The sequence below is a fragment of the Octodon degus genome, unplaced genomic scaffold (genome assembly GCF_000260255.1).
Source record: "Octodon degus isolate 3935 unplaced genomic scaffold, OctDeg1.0 scaffold00025, whole genome shotgun sequence".
Lineage (NCBI taxonomy): Eukaryota > Metazoa > Chordata > Mammalia > Rodentia > Octodontidae > Octodon > Octodon degus.
Window position 1 is genome coordinate 4,669,545 of NW_004524601.1, and position 22,296 is coordinate 4,691,840.

Consider the following 22,296-nt stretch of genomic DNA (forward strand, 5'->3'; position numbering starts at 1 on the left):
TTTCTCAACTCACCATACGTTGTGCTTTGTATTTCCCAAGTTTTCATTTTCATCTTCTTTGGTTTCTCCTCCCCTTTTGCCTTATATTTTATTAAGTGACTAAGTGATTTGCATAATTTTTTCTCATGTGTTTGGATATTATGGGGAATATGATTAGGGATTGTGTTTCTATTGTTTAAAGGTTAACTTTCAATTAAAAATGCCTATGCTTAATGAAGCCTAAAATTTACCTCTGTCACCTTTCTGAATAATGAAATAATTTCAACTACGTTAAGCCCACATTTCTCAAGATTCCAAGCAGGGTGGGGTATCGATAGCTGTGTAACTGTGCCGTGCTCCCACTGGAGGGCAACTCCAGATGTGGGTAATAGCAGATGGGATGGGGGAAACATGCAAGAATATGTACAGGATGGTGGGGTGATGGCACTAGAAACCTCCACCAGTCTTTTGAAAAAAGCAGTCAATGTGTAGAATTTTCACCTTGACCAACTCTGTATACTGATGTCTGCCATCTAAGCAACTACATCGAGGACAGCAATGTGTAATACAAAAGCCATGCTTGAATACCTGACATCGTGGCCTTCTAAATGTGTACCATATCTAATGTCATATTGATTATTACGATACTCTCTTTAAAACAAACTTCTTTAAAAAGGTAAAAAAAAAATGATAGCAAAATTTAAGGTTTCTTGAAAGCAAGTGGCAATATCCAACCATATGTCCAGTCCTACCTAACTATATCTACAATCTGAGCAACAGATTTGATGATCAAATAGATAATATATCAACTATTGTTAATCAGCCATTCTTGGCTTGAAATTCTATAACATACATCTGTTGTATGTTGCCCTGTTTCTTTCTTTGTTTCTGATTTTTGTTCTTGCTTTGCTTTTACTTTTCAAAATATATTTTTTTAAAAAAGAGAAAAAAAAATTGAGGCAAAATAAATGCCTCTCTAACATAGGGGCAGATATTTTCACAGATCATACTTATGTAGCTTTAGCTGAAATCTTGTTTTCTTATTTAGCATTGCTCCCTGCTTTGCTTTACTTCTTGTTTAATTTAGTCTTTAGCTTGGCCAAGTGCTTTAGAAGCTGTTTTGATGAGGCTCAGCAAAACTGTGTGTTCTTCTAATTCTTTGTCTAAAGATAATTCAGTGAATTATTAATAGCTAGATTAACTGGTCATGGAATTGTAGATTGAACAGTAGTTTCCCATCAAAGGTACTATTGCCTTGAAATCTGATCTTCTGGCATCCCTTCCTGCTGCCGAGAAATCTGTTACTCTTTTCTCTATAGCAGCGTTTAAGACTTTCCTCTGTTTCATTCTGTTGTGTTTTTTTGGTGTTGCTCACTGCAGTGCTATCAGATGTGGATTAGTTTGTATTTACCCTTTCTAAGACTGTATCAAAATAGGTATTTTTTCATTTCTGGGAAATTATAAGTCATAAAAATAACTAAGGGAGGGCCGGAGAGCCAGCCTCGGGTGGCTCCGGCGGTGTCCCAGAAGTTGTGGTCCTTTCTGAAAGTACAGCTCGTGGTTATGCCCGGCCGTGGAGCCTGGTCCCGTGACGCTCTGCCGGGCAGCCGGCTTGGGAGGAGGCTCCGGGCGGCCTCGCGCGAGCTCAGCAGCGGAGGCGCCGGCCTGCTGCAGGCGCTTAGGGCGCACGCCTCCCCTCCGAGGGGGCGCTAGGGTTCCCTCTGGCCCGACAAGCCTCCGTGTCCGTTTCCCGGCCCGGTCAAGCGCCGGCCTGCTGGACTCGCCCCTCCTGCCCATGGCTGCCCTAGGCAGGTGCGGGGAGCTTCCCGAGGCGTGTGGGCTCGGCTCCTCACCTTCCTGCGGCGGCGCCGGAGCACGTCGCGCTGCGCTGCGGGGAGAGGCAGGCCGCGACTGGGCCGCAGCACTTCCGGGGGCGGGCCATCCCGTGCCCTGCCGGCTCAGCCCTGTGATCCGCTTGTCTCTGGTACAGACTGCAGCAGCCGGTGAACACCTGGGTTTACCGTGGGCGTGTGCAGCCCTGGGGCCCGAGTGCCTCTCAGGCTTCACGTCCCGTGATGGGCGGTTTTCGTCTTATTCCTTAAACCATGGCCAAATGTGCTATTGTCACAGCTGTTTCCCGTTATGTGCCCCTAAGGGCAAAAAGCACATCAGTTTGTTGAGGGTCAGCGGAGCTCTCCTGGAGAGCACAAGTCGCTGCCGCTGAGTTTCCCAAGTGCATCTGGCAAAATCTGTCAGGTGTGTGCAGTATTCACAAGTAAAGTACAAGAGCGCGAAGCAGCGCGCTGTCAGGGTTCGCAGAGGTGAGCGGAAAGCAAGGGATTACTAGGGAGGAAATGGAGAATTTGGTTCTTAGCGTAAGCTTTTTGGTATGTGCATTAAAAAACCAAACCAGTATTCCACGTGGACGGCCTGTGTCTTCTCTCTCAGAACCTTGTTCGGAGCCCTCCACCTGCACCTCGGAGGGGCGCCTGAGGGTCCAGCTGGCACAGGCAAGACCGAGACCACCAAGGACTTGGCCAAAGCCGTGGCCAAACAGTGTGTTGTGTTCAACTGCTCGGATGGCTTGGATTACCTGGCTTTAGGAAAATTTTTTAAGGTTTGAATCATCTCATTCCTTCATGCTAGAGTAATTGATAACAGAGGAAAGTTGTTTATAGTGAAACACAACTGTGTTCATGCCAAAGATTTATTGTGCCTTAAATAAAGAGAAAATTAAATTACTGTCTTAATAATTCTCCAGGGAGGTAGACTCTGTGTGTGTGTGTGTGTGTGTGTGTGAGAGAGAGAGAGAGAGAGAGAGAGACAGACAGACAGACAGACAGACAGACACAGACAGAGAGACAGAGAGAGAAAAAATGAGAGATGCTGAGACAAGAGTTAAAAAAGCAAGTCAAAATTATAATGAATTAAAAAGTCAAGGAAACAATAACTTTAATTTATCCTCAGTAATGATCTGTAAATGTACTACAATGATTATTTTAAAAATAGCAAATTTAAAAACACCTGCATGTTTGAATAGCCATTATATTCCTATGTGTTTAGAGAAATAAATAGTATATATCATTCAAATTTTAGTCTATTTAGTGAAATTATTAACGCTTTGATTTAGAGTCCCTCTTAATTATATGGAGACAGTTTTAGGACAGTCTATATTAGGTTCATGGTGGAAATAGGCTACACATTGGAACAGCATAGTTCTTCCTTGAATCTGTGACCTAAACATCCCATTCACTGTGACCTTAATCCTTCCATTGTAGAATGTCTTAGGGGTCAATTGTAAAAACAGATCTTTCCTAAATAATTAAAACTTACTGGTCCTTGGCATAGATGGAGTTTATGTGCAATACATATGATTCAGTCTAACCCACCAGATACAAACCCAAGGCCGGACATCATTAGCTGGGTGACATTGTGCTAATTACAGCAGTATTGTGTAGGAGACACTTCCTGGACCTTGTTTCGGTCCAAGAAGCCAATATTTGTAATCCCAAAGTTACATTATTGGAATCCCATCAAGTGGATTCCAATCTACCACTTACAATGCAACCCACAGTGAAAATAAGGACACTAAATTATATTTTCAGTCATCGGGGAGTCAAGGGGCTCTAAGTCCAGCCACGAAGATGGCTTTCCAGAACCAAGAGAGCGACCCAGGACCTCACCCTGTTTTTATTCAGTGGGGGAGTGGCTTGAGGAGGATTGACTGAGAATTGTGGGAAGTAGGTGACCATTGTAAGCTGAGCTAGAGGGTGGCCTACATTTACCTAAGGCCAGTTGATGAACAGAAGTCCCAGCCAGCTCTGTACATAGGAAGTAGGGTCAGGCTCAGTGAGAATGGAGACAGTCGCTCTTCTTTCAAGGAGAGCTGCTCAGGTGGTCCTCCACAGTATCGGGCCAGTTTCCTTACATAAAATTCTCCTATAAAATGCTGCACATCATACCTGGCATATGCCAGATACTTGTGCTGAACAAATGTTTGTTGATTTTTTTTCTTGAGTTTTTAATATGTAAATATGGATTTGCATGGAGCTAATGATGTTTGAGTTTCCAGTATTCCCTTATGACCCAGCGTTCCATTTGAAAGTTAGCCCTGACTTCAGATTGTAAATGGGGGACCTGGGTGACACTCGTCGGCCACTGTGGTGCTCACTCCACAGAGCAGTTTTACCAGCAGCAGAAGTCACGGTGGGCGGAGGATAGTTCCAGCTCGCTGCACTGAGTCCATACAGGAAGAGTAAATAGATCAACGCGTAAATGAAAAGTAAGAGAGACTTCAAAATTGCAGGTGCACATGTGAATGCCAGGAAGTAGACAAGAAGGTAAAAAAATAAATTGGAAAATTTTCCAGTTGATCAAGCTCTTTATTCAGACAGAATAATGAATTGGTTTTGAAAAAATAAGCTGTCTTTAATGATAAAGGTGAATAAGCAATTTCCTTGATAGGATATTAAATCCTTCAAAAGATCAGGTGAAACTGCAACATTCCAGCATAATATTCAATCAGATAAAGTTGAAAATTGCATTTCTCTCTCCTCTCAGGGACTGCTATCTTGTGGAGCCTGGGCTTGCTTCGATGAGTTTAACAGAATTGATTTGGAAGTGCTCTCTGTGGTTGCTCAACAAATCCTTACCATCCAGAGAGGTAATGCACCGGTCTGTCTCAGCTTTGTGCGAAGAATGAAAGAAACATGGGCAATAATGAGTGCCACAGGCCGGGTTAAGTGTGCTGTTGCTGAATCATTTATTTTTTGGTTGCTCACAGGCATTAATGCAGGTGCTGATATCCTAGTATTTGAAGGAACAGAACTAAAACTTGACCCGACATGCGCTGTCTTTATAACTATGAACCCTGGTTATGCTGGGCGCTCGGAGCTGCCAGATAACCTGAAGGTATGGAGGGTGCTGGGATTGTGTCTGCCACTCCGTTTCCCACAATATAGGAAGTGTTAACATTTCATAAGAGAAAGATTTACTGCCCAAGAGTTGTGTGCAAAGTATGCAGCTAGACTTTATAATATATTAAAAACTTGTTCTAGATGATAATTTTTAAAGCTTTCAGTGATTTAAAAATAAATAGGCACCCCAGGTACAATTTCTAGATTTTACAATTTTAAAATAAGGCTGATTATGACAAATTAGAAAATACATAAAAAGTATTTTATGAAGGTACCTATTCTACTACTTACTATATTGTATTAAATGACCACAGTTTTAAATGCCTTTTTAGAAAACCAATGTTTAGGATTGCTGATATAGCTCAGCAGTCTGAGCACCTGCCTGGCAAGCCCAAGGACCTGGGTTTGATCCCTGGTACCGCATGCTGTGCTGGCCCTGGCACCCGGTGTGGTGGTGCATGTCTGTACTCTCAGAGCTGGGGAGGCTGAGACAGGAGGATCACCGCCAGTCTGAGCTGCACAGCGAGACCCTGTACCAAATAAATAAATGATTTTTTAAAAAAATTATAAACCAATGTTTAAATCAGACAATACTGTATAGTGGGAGTTTTCAAATTAATTACAATCCTAGCCGTTTCTCATCTTTAGAAACGTAGGTCGCACTATAAATAAGTTAACCTTTTCTTCCTACTGAACTTTTAAGGTACATTAGTTTTCCTGCAGTATAAATGCCACAAGGGGCACTTATACTTGGAGCTGTTCTCTTTTTTTTTTAATGGTTAAATTTTTACGTTTATTAAACATTTAGAGTATTTTACCACATTATTCTGTTTGACTTTTATTGAGCCATCTTTGGTTCTCTTAAACACAAAGTGCACAATGTATTATGTTCTCTATTTTGAAATGCTGTCTTAGCTACAGTCGGAGGAGAGCTGTGTGGCGCAGTTGCCTCCCAGGGCCACAGCTTACCTCCCAGTCAGCTCTCAGCTCTCAGCTCTCAGCTCTCAGGAGAGCACGGCATTAACTTTTGTTGCTGTTACGAAACCCTGCTCCAGTGGAATAGACTAGAACCTGCACTTTGTAGAACAGCCTGTTTGATTCTTAATGGAATATGTCTCTCTGTGTTTTGCCGGCCACTCTACAGCCTTTCCCGGGCAACGTTGCGGGTGGCTGTGGCTTACACACCGAGGAGACAGTGGGACAGTAAGTGGTGCCGAGGTTCCCAAAGCGGGCCACCTGGCGCAACCCTTCACGCCCCAGCTCAGCGTGGAGGCTGCCAGCTGCCAGCTCAGGAGCTGCGACTCCTCACCGCAGGTCCTCCGGCCTCTGCCTCACGCACGGCCTGCTGTGTACTGGGTCAGAGGCGTCGGTGCCTGGCTTCCCGGAAGAAGGTGTGATTTAAGATGAAAGCTGGAGAATCTTTTATAGAAGAAGCATTTGTGACTCTCCCTTGCAGTTTTCCTTTGTGACTCTTCCTCTTGCAGTTATGGTATCCGTTCACATAGTTATATTATCCATTCGTTCATGCTCCTCTTTTATTCAGTAGGCTCAGTTTGAATGTGTAAATATTTATAAAAGCAGGGTAAACAAGACTCTGTGAAGAGCTGGCCATAAAAAGCTGGCAGCCATTACCAGGTTGCCGGTTGAGTCTGTTCATGCCCCATGCAGACTTTCTCCACAGTGTGCGTGTTGAAGCAGAATCAAAATATGCATCCTGAGGATCTCGGGGTGGCGCATTTTCCTTCTCCATTAAGCCCAGTGCTGTGCTGAAGCTCATAGCACTTCTGTTAAGTAGTTGTTCTTCCTGTTGCGCTGGCTTGGTCAGAGCTGCTACAAAGCGTTTGCTTTCAGGTGTCTGTGGAAATACCTACAAGTCTGAAAGGAAACAGTAACATATTCAAAGTAAAATACATTTTTTAAAAAAGGAGAAGAAAATGGCCGCTGGGCCCCAGAAAGTGCTGTTACCAGTCCTCGGAATGTTCTGGAAACCTCCCTCACCTTCACTGGCTGTTAGGGGCTCCCAACTCACAGAAGTCTCCTCTGGGTCCTGCAGGTCCTGTTCCTGTCACACCTGGTCCCACTCCTGGCTCCCCTCTGGGCGTGCGGTTGTGACGGCTCCACATTGCCTGTCACTCCCAGTGAGATTCCCCTCGTGTGACCTCCCGTAGGCAATCTGAGTGGATCACCTCCACTCTTTAGGAAACAGCTAAATCAAGCTCAGGCTTCTTAGTGCAGCCTCTGAGCGCTCGGCCCCGGGACCCCCATCCTAGGTGCCACCCTCCCCTGCTCTTCTATCTGTAGGCTTACCTGCCCTGGACCGCCCCCGCCCGCCTGCATCTGCTGTTTGCTCCACCTTGGAATCCCCACTTTGTGTCCTGACATCTGTTTAGACTCCTCCTTTCCCCTAGCAGTGAGGGCCAGATGCACACAGTCATGCAGTGGTGACTGCCTGAGTGCCAGCCCTGGGCCCAGCAGTCATGGAGCTGTGAGCGTCCTGGGGTTCTCCTCTCTTAGGTCCCCTGTGTGCACTTCCTGAGCTTGATGACAGGTCTGCTTGTCAGTGCTGTTGCTTCTCTCCGCCTGGACCTCCAGGGGCCACTGCCCCGGGATTTTGGAGCTGGGGGCTGCCCTTGACCCACCTGTGGGGCAGGGCCTTGGACGCACCTGCCTGGCTTTTCTCTGTCAGCTGCATCTGCAGCATCCATAGTCCCAGCAGATGCACAGGGGCGCTGGTCCTTTATTTCCTCGGAGGTGAGCTTGGACCCACCTACGGCCCCCAGCACAGTGGAGTCTTCCTAGCTCTGCTGACCTTAGGGCAATGGGAGCGGGGCATGTGAGGCCTCAGTAGAGCTGCAGCTCCCCTCGGAAGACTCCCTCCTCCTCATGCTCTCGAACACCTGCAGGTCCACGTAGGGCTCACTGTGTGTGTCCCTTTGTGCGTTTCTGTATCAGCAGGTTACAGGCACTTGTGTAGTAGGTAAGTGTCGCCCCATGCAGAGAGAGGCCTCTCTGGACATCAGTTACATGAAGCTCCTTGACAGAGCAATTTCCTAAACAGATTTCCATTTGAAAGCAGCTGTGATTTAGTTTGAAACTATTCTGAAGAATCAGGATGCAGTGGTCATGTCAGCAAGTTCAGTGTTGGAAGGTGTAGGAAAGTGGTCATATTCCACATCTCCTGAGGGCAGGAAGCAATAGCTCTCTTATGGTGAGAACTTCCCAGGATCAAAGAAAAAAAGTGAAGTCAACAAACAGTCTTCCATTTCATTCAGTTAAAATCAAGCCCATTCCCGAATGGGTCGAAGTGCTGATGAAATTGATTCTGTGGTTCTTAGACAGAAGTGGGTAAGAACTTACTGCTTGAATTTTTCAAATTGCACCAAGATGCAGCCTTCACGATAACAAGTAGGGGCAGCAGATACGTTTCTGTGTGTCACCCTTCTGCTCTACCTATAGGGCGGGAGCAGTGGAACAGTTACTCTGGTCAGCTCATGAGAGAGAGAGAGAGAGAGAGAGAGAGAGAGAGAGAGAGAGAGAGAGAGAGCAGAAAGGTATGCCCTCTGGCAAACTGGAATCCAACTGCATTCTTTTCACCAAAGGCATTAAATTTCTCCCAGACTTACTGCTATTACTAATAAGTCACTCCCAACACATCCAGAATCAAACTTCGTGATGTTGATCCATCACACACCCTGCTTGGAAGTCGTGGGATGTGGCCTAAATCTTTTCAAGAATTCTGAAGTGTGTACGATGCTGTTGGACTCCTCATCAAGAGCACGCTGTCAGGAGCTCCTGAGCGTCCCGGATTCCTTGTCCCTTGCCACCACTGAGTGTGTTTCATCGTTTAACTGCCCTTCACTCTAGGGGCTTCTTTTCTTTCCCTGTTATCTCCGGAAAGATCTCCAGATCACTGGCAGGGCCGAGAGCATGGCAGGAAACTGAGAAATGCCTCAGGTGGTCAGGGGAGGACGCCACACAGCACGGCTGTGGAGGGTGACTGCGAAGTAGTCCTTCAGACCGTGGTAGAAGACTGCGTCCAACCCCAAGTGAGCTGTAAATTCATTTTTTTTATTTTATTAAGAAACAAATATCAATGAGACTGCTTTAAAACTGATTAATAGGACAGTTTCAATAATTAATACATTATACATTGTTATCTTCTTAGTGGTTACCATAGTACAAGATGCAGACAGAATATCCTGTCCAAACGCTATTAATACAAATTTTTCTTCTCATTGAGTTAAGTGAAAGTAGCTGCATATCTATCCTAACTATTCTGCATATACAGATACAAAATGGTCCTTCCTTTGTATCACCTGTTTTTGTTTAGTCCTGTCAGAGATGGGTATTCCATTGGCATCTAAATATTATAGGTGCGTGAATTCAGCAAAACAATCCAACACAGTCCAGCAGTCCACAATAGCAGTGGGTTATCCACAGAAGTTGTTGACTTGAGCCTTTCACAGCTCAGCATATTAATATGGCTTTACCTTATATACCTTGTTTTTATACTTTTCTGCTGGATGGTTAAGACCAAGATAAAGCAAGACCTCTATAATAAGAAATGTAACTTTTGTATCTGATAAGGTCAGTCAAGTACCCTCAGGATTTATCCTATAACCTTGTACTGCAGTTTGAAGATCCTTTGTGAATGTCAGCCATGTGGATGCGTCACAGCCATTGCTTGACCAATTTTGAGCTGTAAATTTAATCATTCTTTTACTTGTTAAAAGAAATGTAGGGCCTGGGAAGATAGCTCAGTGGCGTAAGTAACCTGCCTGGCAAGCACAAGGTCCTGAGTTCAATCCCTCATTAAAAAAAAAAAAAAAGTCATGAACCAGTGTTTTTTACATCTTCGGAAAGCAATTTCTTTTCTGCTTTCAGTTTTTGGTTTTTGGGGTTTTTTCTCCCATGTGGGTCGAGGTCACTTGTTTACGTCTCTATTCCAAGTTACTTGCTTGTACTGTATTTTCTGATGTTTCATTCTTTCTCTTCTTTCATGGTAACCTTATTAATAAAGCAATAATGTGAAAGCCTCCCGCTAGCAATTCCCCTGAGGCATTGGCAGGGTCTTGCTCGCTGCAGATCTTCCAGTTCTCAGGAAGAGCCATAATTGGCCACTTACTCAAGAGCCTCACTTTTTTCTGTCTACCTTGTGTCCATGGGACTTCTACTAATTTCCAGAAGGTACAGTGTTTATAAATTATGTTAACATAACTGCCATTTACTCTAGGGGCTTCTTTTCTTTCCCTGGAATATTGGTTTTTTTTTTCCATAGTATAAAGAAGCCATGTTTGAACACACAAACAATTGTAGTAAGTATTGATATATATAATATTCAAAACCTCATTTTCATGCTGATTCTTTAAAAATCAGTTCCATTTTCTGCTTCCTTGCCACGGTGTGACATTTATTTGTCTCACAATGTCTAAGGTCCTGTGAGAATAAGATGCACAGCTTGGAAGGCTGACTCACGTGTAGCAGTGACCGCCCTGGTCTAATTTCCCTGCTTGTTCTGTCGTTACACTTTCCAGAAGACTGACATAGAACGTAGACAAAGCAGGCTCAGAGTGTCCCAGGGCACATCCTTCACCTCGCTCTGCCTCATGAGCGGCTGCCTGATTTGCTCTGGCTTGTGAGGTGCGGCGTGAAGCCGTCTCCCAGCCTAGGTAAGGAGCTTGGCTTTAGGGATCAAGAGCTTTCCTCCTCCATGGAGGGGAACATAGGGCGGCTGATGGCAAACATGTATGTGGAAACCATTTATACGAAAAGTTAGTGGTGTATTTATTATATGGCATAAAAGAAAACCTGTTGGTTAAATTGTTTTTCTGTGATTTGAACATTATAATTTAATGATTGCAAAAAATCTCTAAAGCCATCACATGTTGTGAATGTAGAGCAGAGCTATTTTTGTGATGGACATTTTTATTTTTTATTAACCAATGTCTGTAGTCCACAGTAGTCCCATGCCTCGCGGGCAGTGGGTGTCTGGGCATAACACATCTTCATTCTTATTACACTCACTTCTCTTCCCCTCTGCCTCCTGATTCTTTTCCTATTTGCATAAGTCTATGTCCCTGTTTCCTATCTTATCTCTTGTTCTATGCTTTAACTTATTCATATGTTGGGTCTCTCATATACAAGAGTCGTGCGGTATTTAAGCTCACGTGTCTGCTCCCTTTGCATTATGGTCGCAAGGCGCTGCACCCACGTCCCTGCAGATGGTCCCGTTTCTCCTCCTCCATGTGGATCTGTGCTCTGTGGCTTGTGGCTCCATGTCCTCTATCCGTGCATCTGCTGGAGGTAGGATGTGCTGCTTCCAGGTGGAGCTGTGCTGTGGCTGCCTGCCGCAGAGCGCCTTCTCCTTGCACCCGTAGGCTCTCTTCCGGACAGTGGCCATGATGGTCCCCGACTATGCCATGATTGCCGAAATAGTCCTGTACTCCTGCGGGTTCGTCACTGCTCGGCCGCTCTCCGTGAAGATCGTGGCCACCTACCGCTTGTGTTCAGAGCAGCTGTCCTCGCAACATCACTACGACTACGGGATGCGAGCCGTGAAGTCTGTGCTGACAGCCGCCGGGAATCTAAAGGTAGCACCCAGCACTCGTGACCCATGAATTGCCCTCTGTGGGTCTTCACGGAGTAATGAATTGCTTACACTAACTGAGCAAAATCAGTGATCGTACTAAAATAATTATCATTTTGCACATGTGGAAAGGAAATTTTATAAAACCTGTGCGATTCATGATTTGAGTGTTGTTCCATAATTTAAAGTACATAAAAGTGGGTGCTACCAGGGAATAAAATTGCTTGCTGCTGAGAATTTATTTTTGTTTGTTTTTCTGGGACAGGGTCTCACTATGTAGTCCCGACTGACCTTGAACTCATTATGTAGGCCAGCCTGGCGTTGAACTCACAGCAGTCTTGTCTCAGCCTCCTGAATACTGGGAGTGCAGACATACACCACTATGCCTGCCGGCTGCTGTGTAATATTTTCAAGGCTTATGGTTTATATAACCTGTATCACTTTAAAGGAAATAATATGTAGTTAATAAATATATGCAAAGGGCCTTAAAACATTGTGCCTTAATATAATTATCAGGGGTAGCCAACTGGCCTAGAAATAATGGATTTGCAATAGAACGTTCACATGTAAAATAGCCTAATCATGTAGAAACATACTAGATGAAAAAAAACCCTAAAATTTCTAAAGACTTGGTTAACTTTTATTGATGTATTTTGTGGACTTATGAAATATAACTATATTTAAGGCAGAAAGTAGACTTTAGGTTACAGTAAAATGTGACCTTGGAGTTTATAAAATTTTCATGCTCATGATTTGTAGAAGATATGGGTTTAAAAATATATGCTACGTGATTAAAGACATGGGCCTGCATTTTTATCTTCTACCATAATGTTACCAAGAATTATGATATACAGCAGCGACATTCCACCTCACATTAGCCCAACATGACTTCAAGTCACTGGGGTTTTTTGCAATAAATAGAAGTGCTCAGAAGCACCAAGCTGTATTAAGCCGGCCTGTCGGGCTCGCCTCATGTCCTGATAATGGGAAGGACAACGCGTTGTGCCAGCGTGTGTCACCCCCGCAGTCCTGCCTATGGAATCAGTCAAGCTGTTAAAGTCAGGCTGCAAACAATCTTACAAATGAACCTATCGTTCCTTGTCAAAAGCTAATTTAGAGTTGCTGAATATTTTGAAGCCTGTTTCTGTTATAACGAGAGACAATTTAAACATTTGCTTCAAAATAATGGCCTCTCAGATGGCAAGCTTCTGACACTGATTTTTCCGTGCCTTGAGCGATCACAGCCAGGGCTCAGGGCAGCAGGGTCAGCGTTGGCATGGGGAGCTGCGAGCGGCAGAGGTGGCCCGCACCTGACAGCAAGGAGCCGGGGGCTTTTGTAAGGGTGGAGCCACTGAAGCAAGCCCGAGGCATTGGTTAGGAAGAAAGATTTGGAGGGGAAGGAGAGTTCTGGCAGACGGGGAAGGTGGTGGGAGAAACTGCAGGGACATGCAGAGTAAAGCATTAAAATGGGTGAAATACTTTTGAGTCTGGATTTCTGTTAATTCTATGGATGCTGTTGCAGCTACAGTGTCAGAGCAGTAAGCTCAGAGTTAAGGCTGCTGCTTTTCGGCTTCAGGCTTCATGGATGGTTGGAGGTTTCATGTATGTTTGCCTCGACCTTCTCTACTTAACCAGGACAAGCAGTATCTCCTCATCGCTGCTGCATGAAGCCGGGTGTTCCATTCTGTGTTGTGCTGCTTAGTTACCTAGCGGGGAACTGATGATACGTGAACATGAAAAGGAGGAGAAGGAGAAGGAGAACAAACAAGAACAAGGAGGAGAAGGGGAAGGGGAAGGGGCCGGGGGAGGGGAGGGGAGAGGGGAAGGGAGAAGGGAGAGGAGGTGGAGGAAGAGGAAGAAGAGGAAGAGGAGGGGGAAAAGAAAGAGTTTTGGTTCCGTGAGAACTAAATTCATTATTTAAGTGCTTCATGAAATACAGACTATTAGAACAGTGACTTTGAATTAGATGGGGATGACAAAAAAGTTCAATCTTTTGAACTTTAAGAGGTCCAAGGGTAGCACCTGATATCGTCTCACAAGTGTCTTTGAAGAGCGTTATTGCCTTCAAAAGCAGGCAGAACTCAGCAAGCTTGGGTGGAGTGGCAGATGTGTGATCGCTGTGGCTTCAGGGAAAAGCAGAGGGCACAGAGCTCTGATCCAAAGCAAAGGTCACAGCATCCGAATATGAGTCAAGGAAAGAAAGTTGTGTATATATTTTAAGTTTAAATCCACTTTTCCAAAATGACCGTCTGCTTTTAACAATGTTCACCAAGCCAGCAACCTGCTGCTGGTCTTGAAGGTGTTGGAGGATCAAGCTCTGCCCAATACCTGGCAGCGGCAGTGCCCAACCTATATGGAATTAGTGGCCAGTTGCCTTATGTTTAGTATCTGTGAACCCATAGCCGGTTCACTCTAGGTATTTATCACAAACTAATAAAAATTCAACAAGTGTAAATGTCAGTTTCTATGGTAGCAACCGAGCAAAATGAAAGGAAACCAGAGCTCCATTGCTGTACCCACTGGAATTGTGCTGCGTACGTGTGAACATGAACAGGGTGTGTCCAGCTGCTGATAGCCTCATGAGTGTATTTCCTTTCAGCTGAAATATCCAAATGAAAATGAAGAAATTTTGCTGCTTAGATCTATTATTGATGTGAATCTGCCAAAATTTTTAGCCCATGATTTACCACTCTTTGAGGTAAGAATATTCATTATTCCAGTGTATCAGAGCTCTTACAAGAATGCATTTATCAAATGTCCACATTTCAAAGATCTCTACAAGGAGCTTCCACCATAAAGAACAACAGCGGGGGGCAGAGAAACGTAGATCATTCCTTGTTTTTATTGGAAGAATGTTTAGCTGGCTTTGTTGCTTTGGATAATTTTCAGCAACTTGGGGATTTTAAATCATACTTTCTTTACTGAGAACATAGTAGGCAGGCACGCGTGATCTTTGCTTACAAGTCCCGTGAGAACGTGCGCTCTGAGGAAGGCCCTTGGCCCGCACACTGAGTTCTCAGCACAGAGTAGGTGCTTGGTAAACATTTGTTCAGCAAATGACTGAAAAAACTGAATGAGCTTAATTTCCTTAGAAGACTGAGATGGCATTTCTAAAATTTTTAAGCATAGTCCTACATAGGAACCAAGTTTGATAATCAAGTTATACTTAAGATTAGATGAAGGGTAACTGAAAGTGGCAAGTATTAACGACTAAAGATCGCCTTATACCATTGGATCAGTCTGGTCCCCTTCCTCACGCAAGGGGCATTGGGCTTCATGTGAGCCTTACACGCCTTGCTCCGCATGCTGCTTATAGCTCACATGGGCATGGGCTTTCAGCTCGTGGAGGCTGAAGACCTTGTGTCTGTCCTGGTGATGGTGGAAGCGCTCGTGCCGCTAGATCAGTCACTGACATTAGTTACCCATAGCCACTCTGCTTCATTATCTTGGCAAGAGCATGCCTTCATACTTAGGCCTGGCAGTGCAGATATTTTATGGGAAAAATCAGCAGGAAAAGATGTTGTGTTTTCCTCCTATAGCTTCCTTTGGTTCCCCTGGTACTGGTGCACTGTACAGATTGCCCTAGATGTGCAAAGAAACCTCCTTGCTTGTGGCTTTGTGCTGGTGCCGTGCCCCAGGGACAAGGACTAAGCAGTGTTTCTCAGGTGGCATTTCCAGTTAGCACAAGCTCCTCTTGGGCAGGACTGTCCCGTGCACTGTGTGGCTTTGCCTCCTGCCCCAGATGTATAGACTTCTGCCTTGGTGATGAGCAGAGGGCACCTCCATATGTTTCCAACTCTGCACCTGGCAGAAGGGGGAGGTATTGGTCTCGGTTGGGTCACTGAACACCGAAGTTGCTTGCTTCTTTTATAAGCCTTGGGAAATGTGAACAGATGTCTTTGTGTGTGTGTGGGGAGAGAGAGAGAGAGAGAGAGAGAGAGAGAGAGAGAGAGTGAGTGTGTGTGTGTGTTGCTAGGCATCATACCCAGGGCCTCAGGTAGCTAAACGTGAGCCTTTCCCTTGAGTTGCACCCCCTGCCCAAACCTATAAAGTACAGCCTAAGAAGGAGTATTCTATTAATGCTGCAGATGAGCCCCGGGCGCTGGTGCCATCACTGTCCCTGCTTAACACCTGGTGAAACTGAGGCACATAGAGGGTCAGTAACAGGCATTCACGGGGGCTTACTGGAGCAGGACTTTACCGCGCAGACCGCGGCGGCTCTGCCACTCGGCTGTGCTGCCCTTTTCTGTCCTTTCCCCAAGGAAACTATGCTTGGAGGAGGGGAGATGGGTTCCTCAGTAGAGGCCTCTCCGTGAGTGAACGCAGGAGTGATTAATCTGCTAATTCCTCCATCCCAGAGCCTCTCTCGAGTGTGTGCCTGCGCAGCAAGCACCTCTGGAATTTGCCTTTTACCTTCAGAGTAAAAGAACAGGTGTCTTTCCTGCCCACATCATTGGTGGTGATAGTCACAGTCTCGTGATGAACTTTATGAATCCGGAGCAATGCACATGAGTTCTCTCTAAGCATGCAGCGTGCGCTCATACGGCATCAGTTCCCTAGGGTGCTGTAGCAAAGTGCCACAACTGCGAGGCTCGAGCTATGCCCCTCCTGAGTCTCCAGGAAGCCTCTTCCTCCTCCCTTCCCGTCTTGGTGTCTCTCTGCAGCCCCGGATGCTCTTTGGTCTGTCGCTCTGGCCTCTGCCTGATCACCACACGGTGAGCCCAGGGTCTTGTGTCTGACTGTCTTCTTTGCCTTAGACACTTGTCCCTGGGCTAAGGCCATGTCCTCATCTAATATGACATGACCTAGCTAATCAGTTGGATATGAGCCTGTTTTCATATAAGATCACATCCGAAGTTGTGGGTGATAGGGCCGGGGAGATGGCTTAGTAGAATAAGTGCTTCCCTGGCAAGCGCAAGGGCCTGAGTTCAATTCCCAGTACCACAAAACAAAGTTGTGGGTGGAAACAGTACGCATTTGGAAGACCAAGATGAGAAGCATTCAACCGTGGGTTTTGTACTACACATTGCTGTCCTTGATGGAGATGTTCAGATCACTGATATTGGCATACAGAGGTAGTCAAAGTGAAAATTCTAAACATTAACTGTTATTTTCAAAAAATCTGATGGAAATTATGAGTACAATCATCGCAGCCATCCTGTGTATATACTTGCATAATTGTATCCCTTTCTTTCCCCCAATCTTTTCTCCTGTAATCAATTATTATACTTTAAAATATTTTAAAAGAAAAAATTAAGATTTCTTAAAAGCAAGCATTAATATTCAATTATTTGTCCAATCTTGCATAACTACATCTGTTAATCTGAGCAACAGATTTGATGTTAAAAATAAATAATATAACAAACATTATTAGTTAGCTATTCCTGTTTTGAAAATCTGTAACATATGTATTGTTCTTTGTTACCTTGTTTCCATCATTTTTTCTATTTGTTTTTGCTTCTGTTTTTACCTTCAAAATTAAATTTTAAGAAAAACAAAGTTGTGGGTGGATGTGAAACTTTGGGGCCATGACCCAAACCATGTGATGTACCTACTAAAATGCTTCCAACTAATGCTTGCATGTGCGTGAGGTGTGGCGGGAAGGCGTGCACTGTGAGGTAGGTGTGAGTGGTTTGGGCCTAGCGGGCTGCTCCAGCTCATCATTCAGTCTTCCTTCAAACCCTGCGCTGCCCGTGTCCGTGGTGAGACAGAGCTGTGAGCGTCTATTTCTGGACTCCGTTTGTTCTATGATGTTGATATAGTTATCTTATACCAGCCTTTGTTATAGGCCTTGAAATCACATAGTGTTATTTCTTCAACATTTCACTTAAAAATATCATAAAATTATAAAAGCTCAAGTTATAAAACTTGTAGCAGAAAACGGAAAGATTTGCACTCTTATTACTTAATGGCTTGCTCTCCATCTTTATACACACATTTCAGACAATATAAAATGTTTAGGTACATGTAATGCAATTGTATAAAACATAAGCATGTCAAATCATCTTTTATCAGGGGATTACTTCAGATTTATTTCCTGGGGTGAAATTACCAAAACCAGATTACAATGATTTACTGGCAGCTATCAAAGACAATTGCGTCTCCATGAATTTGCAAATGACCAAGTTCTTCTCTGAGAAGATTCTTCAAATATATGAAATGATGATTGTGCGTCACGGTTTTATGATCGTTGGAGAACCGTTTGGAGGGAAAACCAGTGCCTACCGTGTCTTGGCCGGCGCGCTGAATGACATATGTGAGAAGGTACGCACCAGTCATGCATTTGTGTGTTTGTGTGTGTGTGTGTGTGTGTGTGTGCGCGCGCGCTCCATCTTGCGAGAAGGAAACTGTGTAGCTTTCTTAGAAGATGCTTGCAAAATGATAATGTAAAACCATGAGAAAAATGAGTCAAAGAGAAAGTAAAATTGTAAAGGTAAAGTGAAGCAAGTTGAAAGTTTAGTACATAAAGAGTATGCCTCAGATTTACCTTCTAACCTTTTATTTCTTTTACTGTTCTAATTGTAATGGTAATCCATATACATCTGAAAAAGTCTGAGAACATGTAAAAGTCTGAAAGTTTTCATTTAATAGTTTTAGGAGAGCTCCCCGCCCAAGAAGTTGGATTTGTGATGGACCCTTCATCAGGGTGCTAGTAGAATTAGAGGACCGTGCATCTGTGTGTACGTGAGTCTGGGCCTATGGCGCATGATCATGCGCATGCACAGTGACACTGCGCTTCTTAAATGAGCAATCCTTTGCCCTCCTGTAATGTGCCCAAGAGGGCAGAATGTGCCAGTCTTGCCTTACACTATGCCCTCCTTGTATTCCCAGTTGCTTCTGCTTTGTGTACTGTGGCCTGTGTGTGATTTGTGATCGCTGTGTGTTCATGGGGTCTTCCTTCTAACCAATATAACATTGCTTATGCCTTTTTTTTTTCCATTCAGGGACTAAAGGTAGGAAACAAGTTTGATGATTCCACAGGGGAACCTAGGTGCATATGTATTTGGTATCACACAGACGGATATGCCATGTTTCTGTCCTGGTTCTCCCTCATACTCTTGTACTCTTTCTTCTCTTTTCTCTTCCTTGCCTCTGCTTCCCTTTTTCCTTTTCTTTGTTTTCACACTTTCTCTGCTACTTGCTGGGTTCCTTCTCTTGTCTCACATTTGTTCGTGCTTTTCTTGCTTTTGTTCTCCCCTGTTGGTTACACACTGTTGACAAAACATGGCCGTGCTGAGAGAGTACAGGAAGGAGAAAGTCGCAGGGCAGATTCTGGCCGCTCCCGAGGTCTGCTTGTTTTCTGGGCTGAATTTTTTATTTTTTTATTTTTTTTTATTTTTTTGCAGAACCGGAGATTGAACTCAGGCCCTTGCGCTTGCCAAGGATGGCTCACTTATTTCACTGAGCCATCTCCCCGGCTCCTTCCGGGCTGAATTTGCTGAGGGAAGTAAGGTGCTGAACATGCAGCCTCCCTGGCCATGCCCAAGAGCTGGTGTCCCACTCCAGGGGTTGGGACAAAAATCCTTTGTTTGGTGACAGCACCTCTATCCAGGTTAAGGACATAAGAGAGCCTCTCTGTACTTCCGAATGTAAGAAGTACCTTAAGCTGTTCTTGGACACAGAAAATAACCAGAGACCTTGAGCTTGTTAGTTTGTGTCCCAAGCTCTGATGGAAAGAACAGAACTCTGTGTGTGTGTGTGTAGTGTGTGTGTGTGGGGGGGGTGATTAATTGTGAACATATGGTCCACAGCACACTTTTACAATAGTGAAGTTATTCCATACCGTATTATCTGGTGGATGCATGACACTGTGCATTTGGCAAAACCCTAGAATTACATGACCCAAAAACTGAACCCTAATTTAAACTGTGGACTTTGGTTAATAATAATGTGTCAGCACAAACCCATATGTGTAACCCTGCACCACAGGTTGTCGATAATTGGAGAAAGTGTTATCTAGGAGGTGGAAGAAGGACTTGGGAGTCTCTCTACTTCCTGCGCAGCTTTTCTGTAAATTTAAGACTACAATAAAAAATCAAGTCTATTAATTAAAAATTAAAGGGCTTGTAATGCAAGGGTGCTAACATTTTTTGTAGTAATACCATAGAAACACCTCCCGGGTTCTTCCCCAAATAGGCAGTTCACCACTGTTAAGCCTTCCACCCCAGGAAAAGTACATATTTTCCTGTCTTTGCAGCTTGTAATTTTCCCACAGAGATCATTTTGCAGTGAGGGTCAGAAAATTATAGCCCGAGGGTCTCATTCAGCCAAAGCTGCTTTTGTGTAACAGGCAGTGGTGTTAACATTTTCTTTAAAATGTGTTTTTAAAAAAGAAAGAAAGAAAAGTAGAAATCAGGAAAGCCTATAATATTTACTATGTGACCCTTTGCAAAATAAAATTTCCAACAACTCCTGTTTCATAGATTGAGGCCTCCAGGTTTTGTGCAACCTTTACTAATTTCTGCCTCTCTATTTTGTGATCATTTAAATACTATCATAAGGGCTAAATTAAAATGTTACTTTCAGATTTTCATGGGTGTCATAGTACAATGCAGTTGGGTTTTATACCTTGACCTTGTATGCCAGGACCTTGTTAAATTCACTCCTTCTGAAGGTTTCCTCGTAGATTCCTTAGGACTCTACTTATACAATCATGTTTTCTATGAATAAAGATGGTATTCTTCAAAATGAATTTTGATTTCTTGTTCATTTAGGGGCTAATGGAAGAAAACAAGGTTCAGATAACGGTTTTGAACCCTAAGTCTGTCACCATGGGGCAGCTGTACGGACAGTTCGACTTGGTGTCCCACGAGTGGTCGGACGGGATCCTCGCCGTCAGCTTCAGGGCCTTTGCCTCGTCCCCGGTGAGGACCGGCGCTGGTGCGCACATCTGCAAAGCTTCTGCTCTCCCATCCAGAGTCTGATGGCTTCAGCTTTTGCAAATACGCGTGTGTACTTACAGCTTGGAATTTTGTATAAAACCTGTTACAAGACTACAGCGGTGATTTTTTTGGGTGTGAAAAACAGCATTAGCACCTACAAAACGCCAGAGGCCATGCAGCAAATGGAGAGGGCGGGAGACACAGCCCACAGGCGGGGTGCTTCTGACCCGCTCTCCCAGACTGGCTTCGCCAGGAAGAAGTGCCCCTGAGTCCAAGGTCCCTTGGTGCCCTCAGTAGTGTTCCTTTTCTGCCCACTTTTGCATGCGCATGTGGCCTGGGACTTAAAGGCAGGGAGCACTGAGCCCCATCCCCGGTCTTCATTTTCTTCTGAGACAAGGTCTCACGCTGCAGCCGCCCTGCCTCTTCTCCAGGTGCCTGGAGTTAGAGGGCTGTACCCCTGAGCCGCTTTCTGAGGTGCTGCGCTGTCACTCCCACTGCTTGCTGGCTCCTCCCCCGTGGCACTCTTGCGGATGCTGCCTAAAGTTCTTCCACAACACTTCCGGGCAGTGTGCTGGAGAGAGAACGGGCTGCTGGGTGGGAAGCAGATGGAGAAAGAGCTGTGCCCGCTCTGACTGTGGCGCAGGAGAGGGCACTGCCCCACGCCTGGCTCACCCTGCCAGGTGGGCATTCCCCACTCATGACGGAGTCCACACACCAGGGCTGTCAGCATGGAAGCCGACAGTGAGCAGGTTCCTTGGAGCCTGGGGTTAGATGCTCAGGTAAAGGGGCCCAAGCTGGGGGGACCCAGGTTATACCCTGCATAATTTGCCTTGTCGTTGTTTTCTCTATTCCGAGGCACGCATGCTAGTAGGGTTGTCATTACTGCCTCAGGAGCCCTCAGACATTGACTACAGAGTCAGTGTAGTGGAGGACTCTCAGCTCCGCTCTTACAAGCACAGAGAACTCGGGCAGTGGGTAGGTGAGGACCAGTGCTCCTGAGGCGGAGGTCCCGCCCAGGCCAGGTTGCCTTGTAGTGGTGAGGACAGACATGATTACTGTGGGGCGTGAGTGAGGCCAGCCGAGCTCTGGGGTCAACAAGGCCGCTTCTCAGGTCCTGTCTTATCGCTGTAGACACACTTGGGCCCAGAACTGCACAGGAAGTCTCTAGGTAATGCACACACATACCGCACGGGAATAGTCACAAGCTGTGTCTAGTCTGGATTCAGCTACATAGCTTGTGTTCCTCAAGAACTGTGTCCCATAAACGTTGAGTTTTGGGGAGGCCGTTTCCCCACAGTCACACAGCAGCAAAGTAGCAGAGGCAAGGGAAAAGCAAAGTACTTTTGGCTGTGATGCACAAGTTCTGGTGGATGGATGGGGCCAGGTGTCCCAGAAGGACAGGCCACAGCACGGTAAGCCCACGGCCTGAGCGACGTTTGGTCTCAAGACATCCCCAGGTCCACCTGTCCTGAGCCAGGACTACCCCGAGGGCAGGTGACCCACTTCTGTCCTGTAGAGGAATAAGTTGGCCACAAGGACAGAGAAATGCCCAGGTGGGTTCAAATCCTCCTGCACTTCCACTGGAGCTCCCATTTGCTAGAGGTAAACTAGGACAGTAAGCACCCATACACAAAGGGAGAATCCAGACAGGAGAGCCAGCACTGGTGCCCTCAGGGAACACCTGGTACGTCCTCATATTTGTTAAACATTTAGAACATGTAAATATTTCATATTTATGAAATAATCGTGGGACTGTGAATATTATGGTGGCTTGAATATCCCATCATGAAACAGCTCAGCCCCAGAGCAGCTACGTATGCATGACATAGATTCATCCAACAGAGGAAAGAAAGAAGTGGGCTTACACGCGTTAGCAATGAGCCTATGTGAACACGCCATCGTACAGTACACATTAAGACCAATCTGCGCTTCT

At 45.1% G+C, this 22,296-nt stretch overlaps 1 protein-coding gene across 3 annotated transcripts in view; it reads left to right on the plus strand.

Annotated features, from left to right (window-relative positions):
* The window catches only part of Dnah7 (dynein axonemal heavy chain 7), a 268,173-nt gene that overhangs the window by 112,400 nt on the left and 133,477 nt on the right, over positions 1-22,296 (plus strand). For all 3 annotated transcript variants that reach the window (XM_023712349.1, XM_023712350.1, XM_023712351.1), the window contains 7 exons: positions 2,428-2,596; positions 4,540-4,642; positions 4,763-4,890; positions 11,273-11,485; positions 14,081-14,179; positions 17,497-17,745; positions 20,196-20,345. In XM_023712349.1, the coding sequence (XP_023568117.1) occupies positions 2,428-2,596; positions 4,540-4,642; positions 4,763-4,890; positions 11,273-11,485; positions 14,081-14,179; positions 17,497-17,745; positions 20,196-20,345 (1,111 nt within the window). The remainder of the gene's footprint in view (positions 1-2,427; positions 2,597-4,539; positions 4,643-4,762; positions 4,891-11,272; positions 11,486-14,080; positions 14,180-17,496; positions 17,746-20,195; positions 20,346-22,296) is intronic.